The sequence below is a fragment of the Pleurodeles waltl genome, chromosome 8 (assembly GCF_031143425.1).
Source record: "Pleurodeles waltl isolate 20211129_DDA chromosome 8, aPleWal1.hap1.20221129, whole genome shotgun sequence".
NCBI classification, from domain to species: domain Eukaryota; kingdom Metazoa; phylum Chordata; class Amphibia; order Caudata; family Salamandridae; genus Pleurodeles; species Pleurodeles waltl.
The window spans coordinates 824,699,791-824,718,079 of NC_090447.1; the positions used below are offsets into that span (position 1 = coordinate 824,699,791).

The 18,289-nt window shown below is 43.1% G+C and overlaps 1 protein-coding gene across 4 annotated transcripts in view; it reads left to right on the top strand.

Annotated features, from left to right (window-relative positions):
• LOC138250333 (acetylserotonin O-methyltransferase-like) overlaps positions 1-18,289 on the top strand; it is a 480,756-nt gene that overhangs the window by 383,268 nt on the left and 79,199 nt on the right. For all 4 annotated transcript variants that reach the window (XM_069205105.1, XM_069205104.1, XM_069205106.1 and 1 more), the window contains one exon: positions 9,525-9,647. In XM_069205105.1, coding sequence (XP_069061206.1) covers positions 9,525-9,647 — 123 coding nt within the window. The remainder of the gene's footprint in view (positions 1-9,524; positions 9,648-18,289) is intronic.

The following is an 18,289-nucleotide window of genomic DNA, read 5'->3' on the forward strand; positions in this document are numbered from 1 at the left end:
AGCTCCAACTGGCAGGATCACCTGGTCCACCTGAAAAAGATTTTGCAGGCCCTGCAAGCAGCTGGCCTCTCTATCAAGACATCTAAATGTCAGATAGGGCGGGTACTGTGGTTTACTTGGGTCACCTTGTAGGTGGAGGCCAAGTTCAGCCACTCTAACCCAAGAGACAGACTATTCTGGACTGGGTAGCTCCAAAAACCCAGGAGGTTTGTGAAGGGATATGGATCAATAGTGACACCCCTCACAGAACTGACCTCCAAGAAAATGCCCAAGAAAGTGAACTGGAACGTGGACCGTCAAAAGGCCTTTGACACCCTGAAGCAAGCTATGTGTACAGCACCAGTTTTGAAAGTTCCAGATTACTCTAAGCAGTTCATTGTGGAGACAGATGCCTCTGAGCATGGGATAGAAGAATGCCTGTCCCAAAGAATTATCAGAGTGGGATTTCCTAAGGAGGTGGTTTCTGACAGAGGTACCAACTTCATGTCAGCTTACCTGAAACATATTTGGAATGAGTGTGGGGTGACTTACAAATTCACCACATCATCCCATCCACAAACCAATGGCCTTGTTGAGAGGTTCAACAAGACGTTGAAGGGCATGATCATGGGGCTTCCTAAAATCTTTGCCGTCGAATCAATAAGGGAAATTGGTCTGTAACAGGAAGGATCTTGTCTGTTTCCTTTTTTGAAAATGGGAACAATAATAGCCGATTTCCATGAGATGGGTACATTACTATTTACCACACTATTCAGCACATTTGTAACTAGCGGACCCCAAAGGTCAATTTCAGATTTAAAAAGATCAGTGGGAACCCCATCAGGGCCAGGAGCCTTTCCCTGCCTTGATCGATTGATGGCACTTAAGACCTCATGGAGATCAAAGGTAATATCTAGGGCCTTAGTATTAGGGTCTAAAATAGAATGTGCTATAGGATTATCTTCTATGTACAGGTTCGCATTATTTTCTGGACAAAAAAACTTTCCTAAAATCGGTTACCCAGACGTCCTCGGCAATAAGGCAATCATCAACCTTAGTATTATTATCTGAAAAGTAAGAGTGATTCATCACTTTCCAAAATTTGGACGAATCCTTCAGCTCAGAGGCAGTCAAAAGTTTGTCCCATGCCTTAGACCTAATTTCCAGTTTCCTTTTTTCAAGGGCGGCCTTGTAATCGGCTCTAGCTAGTTTAACTAGTTGGTGGGAGAAGGGAACTGCTTTGAGAGCAGCTTTACGTTTTTTATGGGCAGATGAGCACTCTGAGTCAAACCATCTGTAGGCCACTGGCCGCTTCAAGGGCCTGTCCGCCACCAAAGCTTGCGAAATATCAGTACTTAGAGATTCAAATTCACGAACTATACATTCAGAATCTAACTGCTGGGACAAACACATGTGAATAGAGTCTGACCTACTTTTTACAATTTCATGATTAAAAATGTTAGGATCTATTTTGTCCCATTTTAAGCGTAAACCACAATTTGGATTATAAACAGTAGTAGCTCTCAAACTTTTATTCTTAGGAACCTGGTTGATTTTTAAATCCAAGTTAATACTAAGGGGATTATGGTCCCTGGCACAGTGAGGCATGATCTTAAATTCTTGAATTAAATAATAATCAGAGGAGCCAATAAATATAAAATCAATAATACTCCCCTTCAAATTCCCTGTGAAAGTTGGTATTTTACAGGCATCAGCAGTCAGTTTCTCTGTAACGTGAACCAGCTCAAACTTACAAATGAAAAGATTTAGAGCATCTCCTCCAGTAGTATGATTAAAATGAATTAATGACTCTCTACCCTCAGCAGGGAAAGCACACAAGTCCATGTGTTCCTTGCTACACAGAGGAGTATTGAAATCGCCCACTCATACAGTAGTTAGATCACTAATCTGCAAAACATTTGATGAATCTATAAGGTCCGTTATCTCCTCCAAGTGACCCATAAGGAGGCCATGAGGGATATTATTATAACATTTTTAAATTAAGATATATTTTTGTCCGCTAATAGAAACTAAAACAACCATGAAGTAGGGGAAGACCAAATTAAGGACACATTTAAAAGCGGAAGATGTAAGGAAACAAGAACTAAGACCACGTGCTCTCCCTATTTGGGAAGTTATTGCCGGCTGACACAAAGAAGTAAAACCGTTCAGAAGGAACATATCCTTAGACCAGGTCTTCTGTAGACAAACTATGTCATAAGAAGAAATAAAGCTCCTCCAATCCAAATTGTCAGTTTAGGGTCGCAATCCTGCTATATTACAGCTAAGCAGGGTTAGTGGTCTAGACCCAGAACATGGAGTTAGAACTCTAGTATTTATAAGAGTTAGTGAGTCCAATACAGGCATTTCTGTGTCCCAAATACGTTCATTATGAACATTCCCTGCTTTTGGTCTCTCCGTATTAGAGGAACAAGGGTAGACCAAAGCCGTCAGTCAATCGTTTTCGTCAAGGTGGTTAAGAGCCGAAAACCGGTTGCTAATGGGTACTTTTACCTGTAAATGGGACCTTTCTGGGTCAGGTCTAAGGGTACTTCGATTAGTAACAATGGGTTTTGTTAGGAGTGCAGGGTCATAAAATTGACACAGGGAATGTATTTGAATCCTATTACATGACCTATTACATTGTTCCGAGTTGGTCAAAAGATGGTCCACTGAACGAGGATTTGCAAAATTTATAACAACATAATCTCCCTCCTCCATTTTCTTTGAATATCCAACCCTCCTCACTCTACAGGCCATAAGAATCTTGTCATTATGGTAAAAATTTGATTTAATGTTGGATTTCAACCAGTGACCAGCTTTCCTAATTAGGGATTGGGTATCTTCTTGCTTGGAGCTCTCCAAAGGGGGAACATTTGAGAGAACCAAAACATACGGATTGCAATCAGGAGGTAGATGTAAAGAATCTGCGTGACTTGTAAATTTAATTGGTCCCATGTCTTGCAACCTAGAGGAGTGAACTTCCCTTGACAACCCCTGTAAAGGGTCGGCAGCTGAAATTTCTTGGCCAGGAACGACCTGTAAGTCAAGCAAAGGATTGCTTGCTCCTTGAGATACCAGGGTAGAAGGAGGGATGGTTTGATAAGCTGGTACTTGACTATGAGATATTCCCGTACTTAATAATCCTGGCTTGGAAAAATTAGATAAACTGCTGGTCACATCATTACAAAAGCCATCAAGCTTCCTAGTGATCAAAGTAATAAGTTTTGCCTCTAAAGTTGCACAAAAAGATTTGAGTGTCAAGTCTATAATGCTAGAAAAGTCTTCAGGGGCATGCTTGTTCAGAAGACGATCAGGGGAGGAAACCAAGGAGACTGGGGCTTTGACACTTAAAGCCGGGAGGGTGGATAAACTCTTTTTGGGGCCCAAGCCCATTTTGATATTTTTGGGCTTTTTCCCGGCTCTCCTCTTATTCGAAGGAGGAGAATCGGCCTGAGAACAGGAGCTTTCCAGAGGTGGAATAACTGGTGGAGTAGAAGAATTAATTCGGTCAGTGGGTGGGAGTATATCGTGGCCCAATTGTCTAATGCTCGAAGGCAGGATCGGTGGTAAAGGACCAGTTCTTTGAGTAGTGGTAATGTGAACAATAGGTTCCAAAGGGGGGTGCTGTATAGTGCTTTGGACAGCCCCAATCCTTTCTTCTACTTGTTCTAATTCAGATTCAATAGCCCCCATCACAGAGGATAAATAACTAGTAATGGAGGACTGAAGAGAGCTGGGCCCGCTTTCTCCCTTTGCACATTGTTCTTTCTTTTCCCCATTATAGATAATGGACTCATGCAGTACCTTTCACAGCTTCCGGAAGAAAATACTGCAGGCGGGAGGAAGAGGCGTTAGGGGGGGGGCCCAGCCCAGCCTCTTCTGGTCGATGACGGGCGAAGGACGAGCCCGCCCTTGGCCCGGGCTTCACCCGGGCGCCGCCCGCACGCGTCCCGCGAGGCGGGAGCACAAAGTTGTATTTAAAGGGCTCCTGCCCTGTCAGCTGCTGTCTCCGCCTGCCGCCGCTCTCAAAAGCGCGTCCCGCGAGCAGGGAGCGCAAAGTTAGATTTAAAGGGCTCCTGCCCTGTCAGCTGCTGTCCCCGCCTGCCGCCGCCCTCAAAAGCGCAGACAGTCTGACCAAGGTAATGAAATCATCAAAGTGGAAGTCCACAAGATGCTGGAGTTGGGAGTGATTGAGTACTCTGACGGTCCCTGGGCTAGCCCAGTGGTCTTGGTCCCCAAACCTCACACAAAAGATGGCAAGAGAGAGATGAGGTTTTGTGTGGACTACAGAGGGCTTAATTCTGTCACCAAGACAGATGCTCACCCCATTCCAAGGGCAGATGAGCTCATAGATAAATTAGGTGCTGCCAAATACTTAATTACCTTTGATTTAACAGCAGGGTACTGGCAAATAAAAATGGCACCTGGAGCAAAAGAGAAAACAGCATTCACTACACCTGATGGGCACTACCAGTTGACTGTGATGCCCTTTGGCTTAAAGAATGCCCCTGCCACCTTCCAAAGGTTGGTGAATCAAGTCCTTGCTGGCTTGGAGTCCTTTAGTGCAGCTTATCTTGATGATATTGCTGACTGTATCTCCAACTGGCAGGATCACCTGGTCCACATGAAGAAGGTTTTGCAGGCCCTGCAAGCAGCAGGCCTCTCTATCAAGACATCTGAATGTCAGATAGGGCGGGTACTGTGGTTTACTTGGGTCACCTTGTCGGTGGAGGCCAAGTTCAGCCACTGTAACCCAAGAGACAGACTATTCTGGACTGGGTAGCTCCAAAAACCCAGGAGGTTTGTGAAGGGATATGGATCAATAGTGACACCCCTCACAGAACTGACCTACAAGAAAATGACCAAGAAAGTGAACTGGAACGTGGACCGTCAAAAGGCCTTTGACACCCTGAAGCAAGCTATGTGTACAGCACTAGTTTTGAAAGTTCCAGATTACTCTAAGCAGTTCATTGTGCAGACAGATGCCTCTGAGCATGGGATAGAAGAATGCCTGTCCCAAACAAATGATGATGGCCTTGACCAGCCTGTTGCTTTTATTAGCAGGAGGTTACTCCCCAGGGAACAACGTTGGAGTGCCATTGAGAGGGAGGCCTTTGCTGTGGTATGGTCCCTGAAGAAGTTGAGACCATACCTTTTTGGTACTCACTTCATAGTTCAAGCTGACCACAGACGTCTCAGATGGCTAATGCAAATGAAAGGAGAAAACCCTAAACTGTTGAGGTGGTCCATATCCCTACAGGGAAGGGACTTTGTAGTGGAACACAGACCAGGGACTGCCCGTGCCAATGCTGATGGCCTTTCCAGGTTCTTCGACTTAGACAATGAAGACTCTCTTGGGAAAGGTTAGTCTCATCCTCTTTCAATTGGGGGGGGGGGTTCTGTAATGAAATGCCTCCTTGGTATGGTTACCCCCTGACATTTTGCCTTTTGCTGATGCCAAGTTATGATTGAAAGTGTGCTGGGACCCTGCTAACCAGGCCCCAGAACTGTGTTCTTTCCATAAACTGGACCTTTGCTTCCACAATTGGCACAGCCTTGGCACTCAGATAAGTCCCTTGTAAATGGTATCCCTAGTACCAAGGGCCCTGATGCCAGGGAAGGTCTCTAAGGGCTGCAGCATGTCTTATGCCACTCTGGGGACCCTTCACTCATCACATGCACACAGCCTCACAGCTTGTGTTTGCTGGTGAGGAGAAAATGACTAAGTTGACATGGCACTCCCCTCAGAGTGCCATGCCAACCTCACACTGCCTGTGGCATAGGTAAGTCACCCCTCTAGCAGGCCTCACAACCCTAAGGCAGGGTGTACTATAACACAGGTGAGGGCATATGTGCATGAGCACTATGCCCCTACAGTGTCTAAGCAAAACCTTAGACATTGTAAGTGCAGGGTAGCCATAAGAGATTATGGTCTGGGAGTCTATCAAACACGAACTCCACAGTTCCATAATGGCTACACTGAAGTCTGGGAAGTTCGGTATCAAACGTCTCAGCACAACAAATGCACACTGATGCCAGTGTGGAATTTATTGTAAAATACACCCAGAGGGCATCTCCCATCTTAGAGATGCCCAATACCACTCCGACTTCTAGTGTAGGCTGATCAGTTTCTGCCAGCCTGCCATAACCAGACATGTTGCTGGCCACATGGGGAGAGTGTCTTTGTCACTCTGTGGCCAGAAACAAAGCCTGTAGTGGGTGGAGGTGCTTCTCACCTCCCCCTGCAGGAAATGTAACACCTGGCTGTGAGCCTCAAAGGCTCACTCCTTTTGTTGCAGCGCCACAGGACATCCCAGCTAGTGGAGGTGCCCGCCCCTCCAGCCACTGCCCCCACTTTTGGCGGCAAGCCTGGAGGAGATAATGAGGAAAACAAGGAGGAGTCACCTACCAGTCAGAACAGCCTCTAAGGTTTCCTGAGCTGAGGTGACCCCTGCCTTTAGAAATCCTCCATCTTAGTTTTGGAGGATTCCCTCAATAGAATTAGGGATGTGCCCCCCTCCCCTCAGGGAGGAGGCACAAAGAGGGTATAGCCACCCTCCAGGATAGTAGCCATTGGCTACTGCCCCCCAGACCTAAACACACCCCTAACTTTAGTATTTAAGGGCACCCCAGAACCCAGTAAATCAGATTCCTGCAACCTGAACCAAGAAGAAGGACTGCTGGCCTGAAAGCCCTGCAGAGACGACGGACACGACAACTGCTTTGGCCCCAGCCCTACCGGCCTGTCTCCTGACTCGAAAACCTGCAACAGCGAAGCATCCAACAGTGACCAGCAACCTCTGAAGCCTCAGAGGACTGCCCTGAACCTCAGGACCAAGAAACTCCAGTGAGCAGCGGCTCTGCTACACAACAACAGCTACAATATTGCAACTTCTTGCAACTTTTAAATGACTTCACTCTTCCCGCCGGAAGCGTGAGACTTCACCCTCTGCACCCGACGCCCCCGGCTCGAGATCCAGAGAACCAACACAACACAGAGGACTCCCAGGTGACTGCGACCCCGTGAGTGGCCCGAGACGACGCCCCTGGGCCCCCACAATGATGCATGGAGAGAGAATCCAGAGGCTCCCCTTGACCGCGACTGCCTGTACTAAGGGACCCGACAGCTGGACCAAGCACTGCACCCGCAGCCCCCAGGACCAGAAGGAACCGAACCTCAGCCCAGGAGTGACCCCCAGGCAACCCTCTGCCTAGCCCAGTCGGTGGCTGGCCCGAGAAACCCCCCTGTGCCCTAGCCTGCATCGCTAGAGTGACCCCCAGGTCCCTCCATTGAATCCAATACAAAACCCGATGTCTGCTTTGCACACTGCACCCGGTCGCCCCTGTGCCACTGAGAGTGTGGTTTGTGTGCCCACTTGTGTCCCCCCCAGTGCTCTACAAAATCCCCCCATCTGCCCCCCTAGGGTGTGGGTACTTACCTGCTGGCAGACTGGAACCAGAGCACCCCTGTTCTCCATAGGCGCCAAAGTGTTTTGGGCACCTCTTTGACCTCTGCACCTGACCTGCCCTGAGCTGCTGGTATGGTAATTTTGGGGTTTCCTTGAACCCCCAAAGGTGGGCTGTCTACGCCCAGGAACTTGAACTTGTAAGTGCCTTACTTACCTGACAAATTAACCATTACTTACCTCCCCCAGGAACTGTTCATTTGTGCGGTGTCCACTTTTAAAATAGCTTATTGCCATTTTAAATAAAACTGTGTATGTTACTGCTCTAATTCAAAGTTCCAAACTTACCTGTGTGGAGTACCTTGCATTTTATGTATTTACTTCAAATCTTGAATTTGTGGTTTTAAAAATAAATTAAGAATAGATATTTTTCTATATAAAAACTATTGGCCTGGAGTTAGGTCTTTGAGTTTGTGTACCTCATTGACTGCCTGTGTGTGTACAACAAATGCTTAACACTACCCTCTGATAAGCCTACTGCTCGACCAGACAACCACAAAATAGAGCATTAGAATTATCTAATTTTGCCCCTATCTTAACTCTAAGGGGAACCCTTGGACTCTGTGCACACTATCTCTCACTTTGAGATAGTATATACAGAGCCAACCTCCTACATGTAGGTAGCTGTGTCTTAGTTTGACTGCAGATTTGTATTTGTATCTCTCAAGACTGGAAACACTTCTAATATACTCTTATAGCCTGCTGTTGTGTAGAATGTTCTAATAATCTTACACCCTGCCAAAGAGGGTTATCACAGCTTTTTAAGCCCTGTTTGACTCAAACCGATTACAAGAGAGCAAGACTTTAATGAAAATATAGCTTGTTAAATTTATGAGAATATTCTTTCCATAAGACAGAGTGCCCTAATTAAAAATATTAGGTTCCCGGGAGAAATAGGGTTTTAAAACTCCCAAGCAGCTCAGAAACTTGTGGGCGTTTCACATCTCTTGCTGTGTATGTCTGACAGTTGCAACCACATACAAGACCATGTCTGCAATCGACAAACAGCAAACAGTAACAGAAGGTGCCAAGAAATGGGCTGAAGTCAGTGGCTAGTACTCCCCCAGCTGTGAAAAACTGTGTTTATTCAATTGGCAGAGCCGAAACAGACACAGGAGCTAAAGAAATTCCTTACTTCATAGTTCCACAGCTACAATGCCACTGTGAAGCACAGGAAAATGAAGAAGGGAGAGCGTGATGTATTCCTTTTCCCACAGACTCTGCCCCTCTCTCTTCCTCTGCAATTCACGAAGCAGGAGAGTGTGGCATTTGGTCTTTAATTTAGGGTATTGAAATGTAGATAACATTTATATGCCAATCCTTCTCCACTGTCTTCAATGCACCGGTCAAGATTCCATTGTTCAAAAAAAGATTATTATAAGTTAAATTCAGATTAGATAGTTTTCCAGAATTATGACATATATATGAGTTTGACCAAGGGAATGCAGACATTGATAAGCACATGTTTCAGTGAGGCAAAAATATTCTGGAGAAAAAGTACAATGTATTAAAAAGAAATAAGTACAAAATTAGCTATTCAACAACTTAAAAAGAAATTTAATAAAGTTGCACAGTAAGTATGTGATTTCTAACAAAATGTTGTGCGAGTGGAGACCAAGAGTAGAAGCAGTGAGGTTGCCCATTTTAAGGATGAATTGAGGGAGGTGGTCAAATGACATCTTTCAAGCTCGATAGAATGATCATCAGGAGATATTTAAAATCTTCGATTCTTATTGCAGCTTTTAGATGGCTTGGAAAATCATCCCACCTAGGTCAAGCAGCCTATGTGAAGTGCAGTGAGGCAAAAGGTGTGTGTAGGTTCTCTTGACAAGGTAAAGATTGCAGTATTTACTACAGGAAATTGATTTCTCTCCCATGACCCTACAGTAGAGCTCTGATATTGTATTTAAGTGTAGCCATAATCCTGTTTGTTTGTTAGAGTTTTATAACTGTAACAATGCCCAATAGAAATATCACACCTATTTACAAAAGTGGGAAAATAGGATTTGATTTTCAATGTTAACTTCAGCAGGCGTATTAACAGAAGTGTGTACTGTTGCCTTACCTTCCTTCTAGGTGACTTCTTTGAAGATCCAGTTCCAGAAGCTGACTTATACATCATATCCCAGATCTTGCATTGTTTTAACCATGAGGCGTGCATGAAACTGTTATCAAAAGTTTACAATTCCTGCATGCCAGGTACCATGCGTTTCTCTTCAATTCAAACCAATTCAAATTTAATGTTTATTACTGAAATAAAAATCATTACCAAAATGAATGAAAGCAAGACCTAAGTGCTGCAACCATAAGAATTAAGTGATTGCTTTATTGAGTCACTATGATATTTTGAAAAATAAATTCAGTATTTATTGTCATAGATAACTAACACTGACTAAAATGTGACTTTAGTCTAATCAAGTGTTCAAAACATGGTTATACCATATCTATAGTGGATTTGATGCATACCGTATACAGTGGGGCTGGCAATTCTCAAAGGTTTTAGCTAACACTTTCAATTAATTTATAGAATTTGTAATCCCATTAACTGTCCAAATCACTTCAAGTTGTCCATTTTGCTTCCAACACTTTCTATAACTCTACTATGAAATTTAAGGAGTTACAAAATTCCTGTGTAATATTTCAAGTTCCTTAATTAGATGAGATACCCTTTTTGTTCTTAAGCCACTCCTCTGACAGAAACATTTGTTTAGGTGTGGAAATTCAATAACTTTTTTGATGAAACATTTCTAAAGCACATTGCATACCCAAAATGTGACCTTGAAATACTTGTTGTAGTGGTACCAACATTTTACATTTTTTGTTTACATTTCATTTGTTTACGAACATTGCCAAATTATAAAACAAATACTTGTTTTAGTTAAGATTATGAAAGATGGCTTTTAACTTTGAAGTGCATTAGCAAACATTTGCAGCTTGAATATAGGAGGTTGGTTTACAATTTTTTTTCTTCTTCAACAGACAATTCCTTGGTACCCTGTATCATTTTTTCACCTAGACTAGTGAGCCTGCTCCCCAAGTCTTTATTAGTGACAACCGTACCTTTCACTGTCCACTCAAAGTCCATAGCATCAAGCATTGAAATTCACCTGCATATTGTAGTTGATCTTAAGGATTGAGGGATATTAAAATGATGTTGTCACAGGTAATTCCTTTGAAAGAGTTTATGATAGTGACTGTTTTGAGCACCAGCAGTCTGATGATAATGAAAAACCTCAGGGTTGGCATTGACACAGAAGAGGACCCACCAACCTAAGCCTAATTTTTATAAACTAATAAGACTTTTTCCAAATTATGTGCCATCCAAACACATTTACTTCTGCAAACCCGGACTTAGTATTCATCAGAAATCTGTAGGTATCTTGACTGGTTTTTTTTCTTGTATGGTGCAACGATTCCTTAATAATTTTTGGAATGAGTATTATTCATAGTCCCTCTTACTTGTATGATATACTTTTAGCACAGACTAGAAAAGGTTTACTCATTTTGACATGCTACCTGTATTCCTTAGTTAAAGACAGTCTCTATGCAAACCAGTCTTTCTTGTGCACCAACATGAATAGCCCAGCCACAACTGAAAGGTCAGGTCTCCTCCAGACAGGAATAAAAGCAACCTCAGGCTGGTTTTGGACTACTTTGGCTCTATTAGTGAAGTAAAACTTACATCTTGTGGTGCAATGAGCATGAAACACTTGTCTGAGAATAGCAGTTGCTTCTAAAGTATCTACAGGATCAAGCAAAAAAGGGTTGAAAGGAAGAACTGAATTTTATTATTACTACATAAACTCTATTCAGTTACATAGTTATACTTATCAAAGTACAAGTAAATAAAACATCACACTACATATACAAACATCAGTGAAATACATCAATAAAAATACATGCAATATAAAATACAAGAAGTGTTAAAAAATAAAGCAATTATAACAAAAATTAAACAAAAACATATGGGTAAGACGACTTAAGACGTGCAACAATCAAATACACTACAATTAATCAATCCTGGTAGACTTCAGTTGCATTGCCACTCTTAAAAAGCAGGTTACTTTGATAATAGTGTGCTTCTCAGGCAAAAGCTGTAAAAACAATGGAGCTGGACGAACCTGCACAATGTTTACGGATTTCAACAAAGGAATGATAACAATGTCCTAGGCAGCTTAAAATATTCACAGAACATGATTGAGCGTAGGATATCTTGTGGCGATGTACTGTCACAACCACTGGGACCCAGTGAACCAGGGGTATTCCATCCACTGGGAAAAGTCAGTAGATGGTGCAACATATTCAATCTGAATCTGGTGAACAAGAACCTATCCCTGTAACTTCTCACAATCAATAAGTAAGGTTCCATGAACTGAACCTTATTTTAGGAGCATTTGACTACATACAGAGTGTTTCAACATTTTAACCTGCTCTCTATGAAACATTCTACATTCAATGAAATGATCACTCACCCAATTCAACTCAAATTTGACCATGGACCATGAGCTGAGAAATAAGTTATCTTTCCCAAGCTTTTAAAAGACTCCTTGATATATGCAAACAAAGGGATCTAGCAGCATGGCCAAGAGACAAACAATCCTTGACAATCAGGATATTTAGATGGGATTCAGCCGTTCTCCAAACCTCGATCCAGCATAAAAAAGGCCTCAAGGCAGTATGGTCCCTAATGTACTTTACACCTAGCTCCTCATGTCGGCAAACTGCTGGGGTACTTTGAGGAACACCCAACAAATGCCTTGAAACCCATTTTCAATAATCTTTAAATGAAGTGCCTTTACTTATCCCCATATATTACTGCCATACATGACCTTAGAGACGCACTTAGCCTGGTAAACCTTTGTTACAGCCAGAGGTGGCCTACCCCCTAATCTGTGGGCAAAGCTGGTCACAGCAGCGTTAGCCTTTATAAACACCTCCCTCTTTTTCAAATCATGGTTTCCAAGCATACTGGAGTCGAATAACACCCCAAGATAAGAGAAAGCTGACGCTGAATATTTGTGTTCTGGTTGAATCTGGGCCCACAAACATGACATAGGTCTTTGGGCCTGATTTAGGTCTTGGAAGAGAGAAATACACAGTTCCAATATTTCCTATGGGGATCGTAATATGGTGGATTAAATATCTGTCACATTTGTGATGGCGTATTCCCTCTGCCGAGATCTAAATTAGGCCCTTACTAAAATTAACAAAGAGATCCAGGCTATCTATGAATTCTATCAATGTATTCATTAGAACTTGGAGACCCAGCGCGGCCCAGGCCATTAGGACTGCATCCTCTGCATATAGTATTTATATATAGGGAGAATAAGAATGGGGCAAGAATACACCCCAGTCGCACGCTTTTACTCGTTCTGAATGGACGGGTGCAGGCGGAGTCCTGGGTATACCGAACTAATGCTGTAGTGTTCACATATAAATCATTGTGTAATTGAACAATGTCAGGATCCACCCCCATAGAGATAAGCATACCCCATAGTTTAGCCCATTTAAACCTGTCAAAAGTGAATGTCAGGTACACAAAAGCTAAATGGATCAATTCATGTCAAGCTACTGTATACTTGTTGAAAAGCATATACAAGTATAGACATTTATCTGGTGTAGATCTACCTGGCCTGAAGCCATATTGGACCTCAGAGATTACACTATTCTCATCCACCCACAACATTAACCTATCCAAAAGCACCCTCCCCAGACCCCTCACCACATAGTCTATCAAAGAAATCAGGCTGAAAATTTGGGGATTATCTATGACACCCTTCTTAAAAAGAGGCACAATGACTGAGGTGGACCACGAGGGCAGCGGGCCTCCTCTAACTGCTGCATTCAAAACTACCTTTAGAGTTCGGCCCCAAATCTCAATAGCTTCAATAAACATATCTAGGGAAATACCATCAGGCTTGGGAGCCTAATTTTTTGATAGAGCTAAAATGTCCTTCTTTACTTCTTCAAGAGAAAAGATGAGGTTAGACCTCCCAAGCATGGGCATATGCAAATCATTATCTATTAGAAAAGAATAGCAGTTATAATCCTCTTCAAAATGTGTAACCCACTGGCTAGCCGTAATATAGTGGCGTAAGGCAGGGCAGTTATCATTCGCAAAACACGACTGATTAATACAGGGCCAAAAGAGAGAAATCTTTTTTTACTGGCACATGCTTTCACTAGGTCGTCCCAGGCTAGTTCTTTTAAAGTGCTTTTGCGTTTTTCGAGTATCGTTCAACAACACCTTCTATTCCTAGTCTCTGGGAAGACATTTTAACATCTGCTCTAAACTTCATAATTCATTAGAGCAATTGTGATCAAACCATTTTGGAACAGAAGACACATTATTAACAGCGGGAGTGTTAAGTAAGCTATCACCATAAGAGATGCCTTCAAAGGCAGTTAAAACCGCCTAACTAGAGGAGCATAGATCAAGGCATGAAAAGAACTCTTAAAGATAGGCTATAAAGAGATTTTTTAAAGTGCCTAGGTTCTACTTGAAACCACCTTAATTTCCTGCCTTGGTCCATAGGAAAAAACACCACCCAGGGCCCAGGGAGCCTCCTAGCACGTGAGCACAGCTCTCTAAATTAAACAGAAGGTGGATTATTGTCGCTAAATGAACTAGGCAAGACACTAACCTTGAAAATCATCATACGGAGGGATGCTGATACAAAAATAAACTCTATTATTGACAAGCAACCTCTATCAGTAAAGGTTGGTAATATGCAAGGTCTTGCAGAGCTACTCAATTTGTCCAGTGCAATGACAAGATTGTCTTGCAAAGATGGATATTAAAATCATCCACTAAAATTAGATTTGCAGGACCTTGTCTATTGATCAACATTTCGCTTAAAACAGAGTATAAATAAGATAAGATAAGGTTAGAGGATTCATTTAGCCAGGCCTTGACATTGTAGAAATTAATTAGAGCAACAATAGTAAAACCCGGAATAGTACGTTCAAAACTTGTAATGTACTTGAACCCACACCAACCTCCTTGACCTTGCCCCCAAAATCTAAGAAGATAAAGGTGACTAAATCTCCCTTAGCCCTCCCCACTGCCGAAGCCACCACTGGAGTAAAATATGTTTTATAACCTTCAAGAAAGAAACAGTTTGACTTTCCCACATCTCCGGCAAACAAATGACCTCAAAACGCCTTATGACCTGTAACCAATTTAAATGATTGAACTGGGATGCAAGTCCAGAGAGGGGGTTGAAATCCGGCTTGCCAACAGGGGAGCTTTTAGGCAATGGGGAATCACGAATCAAGGGGGAAACAGGAACAGACTGGACAAGCCAATCACACTAATCCAGGTTGCTCAAGTGAGCATATCTATTAGCAAGAGTTGGGGCACGGGGGTACAGAAGGCTGCCTGTGTTGAATAAATGAATGGCACAGAACATGATTCCAAGAGGCAGACTATACCACTTTGGGCATATAAAAAACCCAAGAAGGAGAGCATGTATTGTTGAAGACCTACTAGATCTGAGTGTACCTATGGTAGCCAGGGCCTGTGCTGCGATGGTAGGCCTTAAAAAAAAAATGACCACCACACAAACACTTGCCTATTTCTTCATGTCACTGCCCACCCAGCTCACTCTTCTTACCTTGTTATTTGTCCCATAAATACAAGATCCCAACTTGGAATGGATACCTAATCAATGGATCACTTTGGCCGATATTTATAGTTTTTGCAGCAAAACTGTGCTAATGCAGTTGTGCAGCAAAAAGATAAGCACCTGCTTGCGCCATTCCACAGCACCAGCTGGGCACCATATTTAAGGAATGGTGCAAGCCGGCGCTTAGCAGGAGCTAATGTAAAAAAAACAAAAAAGACGTTAGCAGGGTGGGGGTGGCATTAGAGGACATGGAGGTTGAGCGTCTACCAATGACAATAAGCTGTTTGAGGCAAAAAAATGTCTCTAGCCAGCCTAGCGTCATTTCCTGACGCTCAACCATCCATATCACATGACGCCTGAAAAAGATAGGAGTCATGCCCACCTCCCCAATGGCCAGCACAGGGGACCAGTGTTCCCTATGCATGGCCATTTCACCTAGGGCCATGTAGGGGGGCCCATTTCAGGGCCCCCAAAGGCACTTAAAAAAATGTTTTGAAATACTTACCTATACTTACCCTACTTACCTAGGATGGGGTCCCCCATCCTCCGGTGTCCCTCTGGAGTGGGTAGGGGTGTTCCTGGGGCTTAGGGTGGGCACCTGTGGGCCCTTTACATGGTATTTGACCATAGAAATGGGTTCACAGGCCCCCTAATGCCTACTCTGACCCAGGTATTGAATAATGGCACTAAGCAATAGCGCTAAACCCCTTTATTTAGGCCTGCCTCCCAATCGTGACCCTTTTTTGCATGAGAGGATAAATAAAGCGCTAGGGGCTTAGAGTAATTTTGTAGACAGGAACACCTACCTTGCATTTCATTGATGCAAGGTGCTTTCACGCATGAAAAAAATGAAGTTAACTCCAGTATTTTGACGCTAGACTGGTCTAGTGTCAAAATATAAATATGGAGTTAAGTTTGCACTGAATTTGCGTAAACAAAATTATGCAAATTCAGCGCAAACCAAGTATAAATATGCCTCTTTGTTCTTTAGTTCAAGAAATGATTCTGACATAAATCCTTTTAGAGGAGGTACATTTCCCAAAATCACTATGTACAGGGGGAAAATTAATGACAGACCCTGTCTTCAGGTTGTCGACTTGATCCTTACTTTTAAGCTGGGGGCTTAGGGCAGGGGCTTGGAGGCCTCAGGTAGCTATGGATAGTGTTGAACTATCATTTGGAGCAGGGCAAGGCAAGTTCTTACAGTCAAATGGTCTGGCCTAGCATCAACTGAATAAAAGCAATTCATTGGTAATCACTTGGGTTTCATTTCAGTCCATCATTTTCACCCACTATGTTGCTTTAGACAAAGATCAGTCATGTGCAATTCAGTCTTGTTCTTGCATCAATAGGACAAGTCTAGATCAGCCAAAACTACCAGGATAATTCTCTCCGACAAGGCACACAAGCAACTCAGACCGCATTGTGGCCTACATAAGCCTAGTCAGCGATGTAAAGCTTGAGTCCTGCAGCACAGTGAGCATAGGAACCATGTCTAGGCATGACCATCCTACTCCAGCAAACAACAAGGTGATGGAGGCAATGCTAGAATTAATCTGAGCTTCTAGCAATTGCTCAGACAGCACTGCAGTCCATTGTTCTTAGCCGATTTAGCACTTAAAATAGAATAGAGACTATCTATGTGCAATTCTGTCTTGGCCTTATTACAATAGGAACTGTCCAACCTGAATTGTCACACCTGGTTGTCAAGACTGAAATGTGCACCATAGTAAATACCAGGGCAGAGATCAATTAAAGCAGTGTACTCTTCAACTTTTTGTTTTCCTCAGCGTACATAACTGACATGGTTATGGTGGTCTGGTTTGATCTTAAAAAAAATGTTCAGTATTGTCCCACCCATTTATAGATACTTGTTAGCTAGTTCACCCATTGTTGTAAGATATGTTTATCATTAACTCCCAGAAGCAAGTTGCACATAGCACAGTTATTATGGAAGTTGTGAGCCTAAAATAATGTAATCACTTCTCAAATATGTAACACATCCTTATCCGACTCCCCATGGAGGCTTTGATAAAAGTCAGAATAGCGTTCCTGGTGTTTCTTGCACTTTTTGGGACATTGCTGAAAAAGTGCAAGCTAGGACCACAATCTGTAACTCACAAAACAGCTCATATCTTCACCCCTAAAGTGACAGATAAATTACAAACATTCTAAAAAAGCGTATTTAGTAAATTAGATTTCACAGTACACTTGCCACTTAAAAATGAATGACTGTGAATGTAGTATTTTTATTGATTTACATATGTGCTGTAAATTAATTACACTTTCCTTTTGGTGTTGTGTTTTGTTGGTATTCAGTTTCAATCTGAAACCATAACTGCATTTTAACTGTATTTTTTGTGAATTTCTGGTTTGTTCTGAACATTCCAAAAGCAACCATAACTTCACTTTGGTTTTAAGTGACTTTAACTTTTTTATTATTATATACTATATCTAAAAGATCTGTGTACCCAATCGTTTATAGGTGTGGGCTGGAGAGGCTGGCAGGAGGCTGGGCAGTATACTTAGTCCTTCTTAGGTGGCCAAACCCTGGTACACATGGTAATGTGCAAAAGGGGTTTGTTAGATGCAGGGGCTATCCACGGACCACACTCTGCACCCAACCCTCTGCAGTTGGCCTATACAGGCTGCACATAGTCAAAGACCATGCACGGAAAGCATTAGCTGTAGGTCCTGTGCCCTCCTGTAATGGATGGTCACCCCCTCAGTATACATGCTTCTCTCTTTTTGTAACTGTATTTTTGGATGGGTGAATCTCATTTAGGTTCTGCAGATTCCAAAACTAATCTTAAGATTGGGTGCCTTCACATATGGTCCTGGGGTCAGAGTGTGCTTACCAGGCTAGGCCCTTCACCCAATCCCCATGGATGATCAACCACATATAGTGCATGACTGCAGGTTCAAGCCAGGCCCTGCACCAAACCCCTGGGTGTGGCCTGCGCTCAACCCCATGGTGGACAGGTGAAATTTCACTTGCACACAGCCTTTGGGTGTGTGCATACGGGGGTTGGCTGTCTGGCCTGGCCTCCAGTCAGGTTCTGCATCCTACCCCCATGGGTAGCCAACCTTCACTGTGCCCAAATGTTGAATATGCACAGCAGAATTTGGCTGCTGGGCCTGACTCCCTGCCAGTCCCTATGCTCAACCCCATGGGCAACATGTGCCCAACCCATCATTGACCAGCTAACCCTC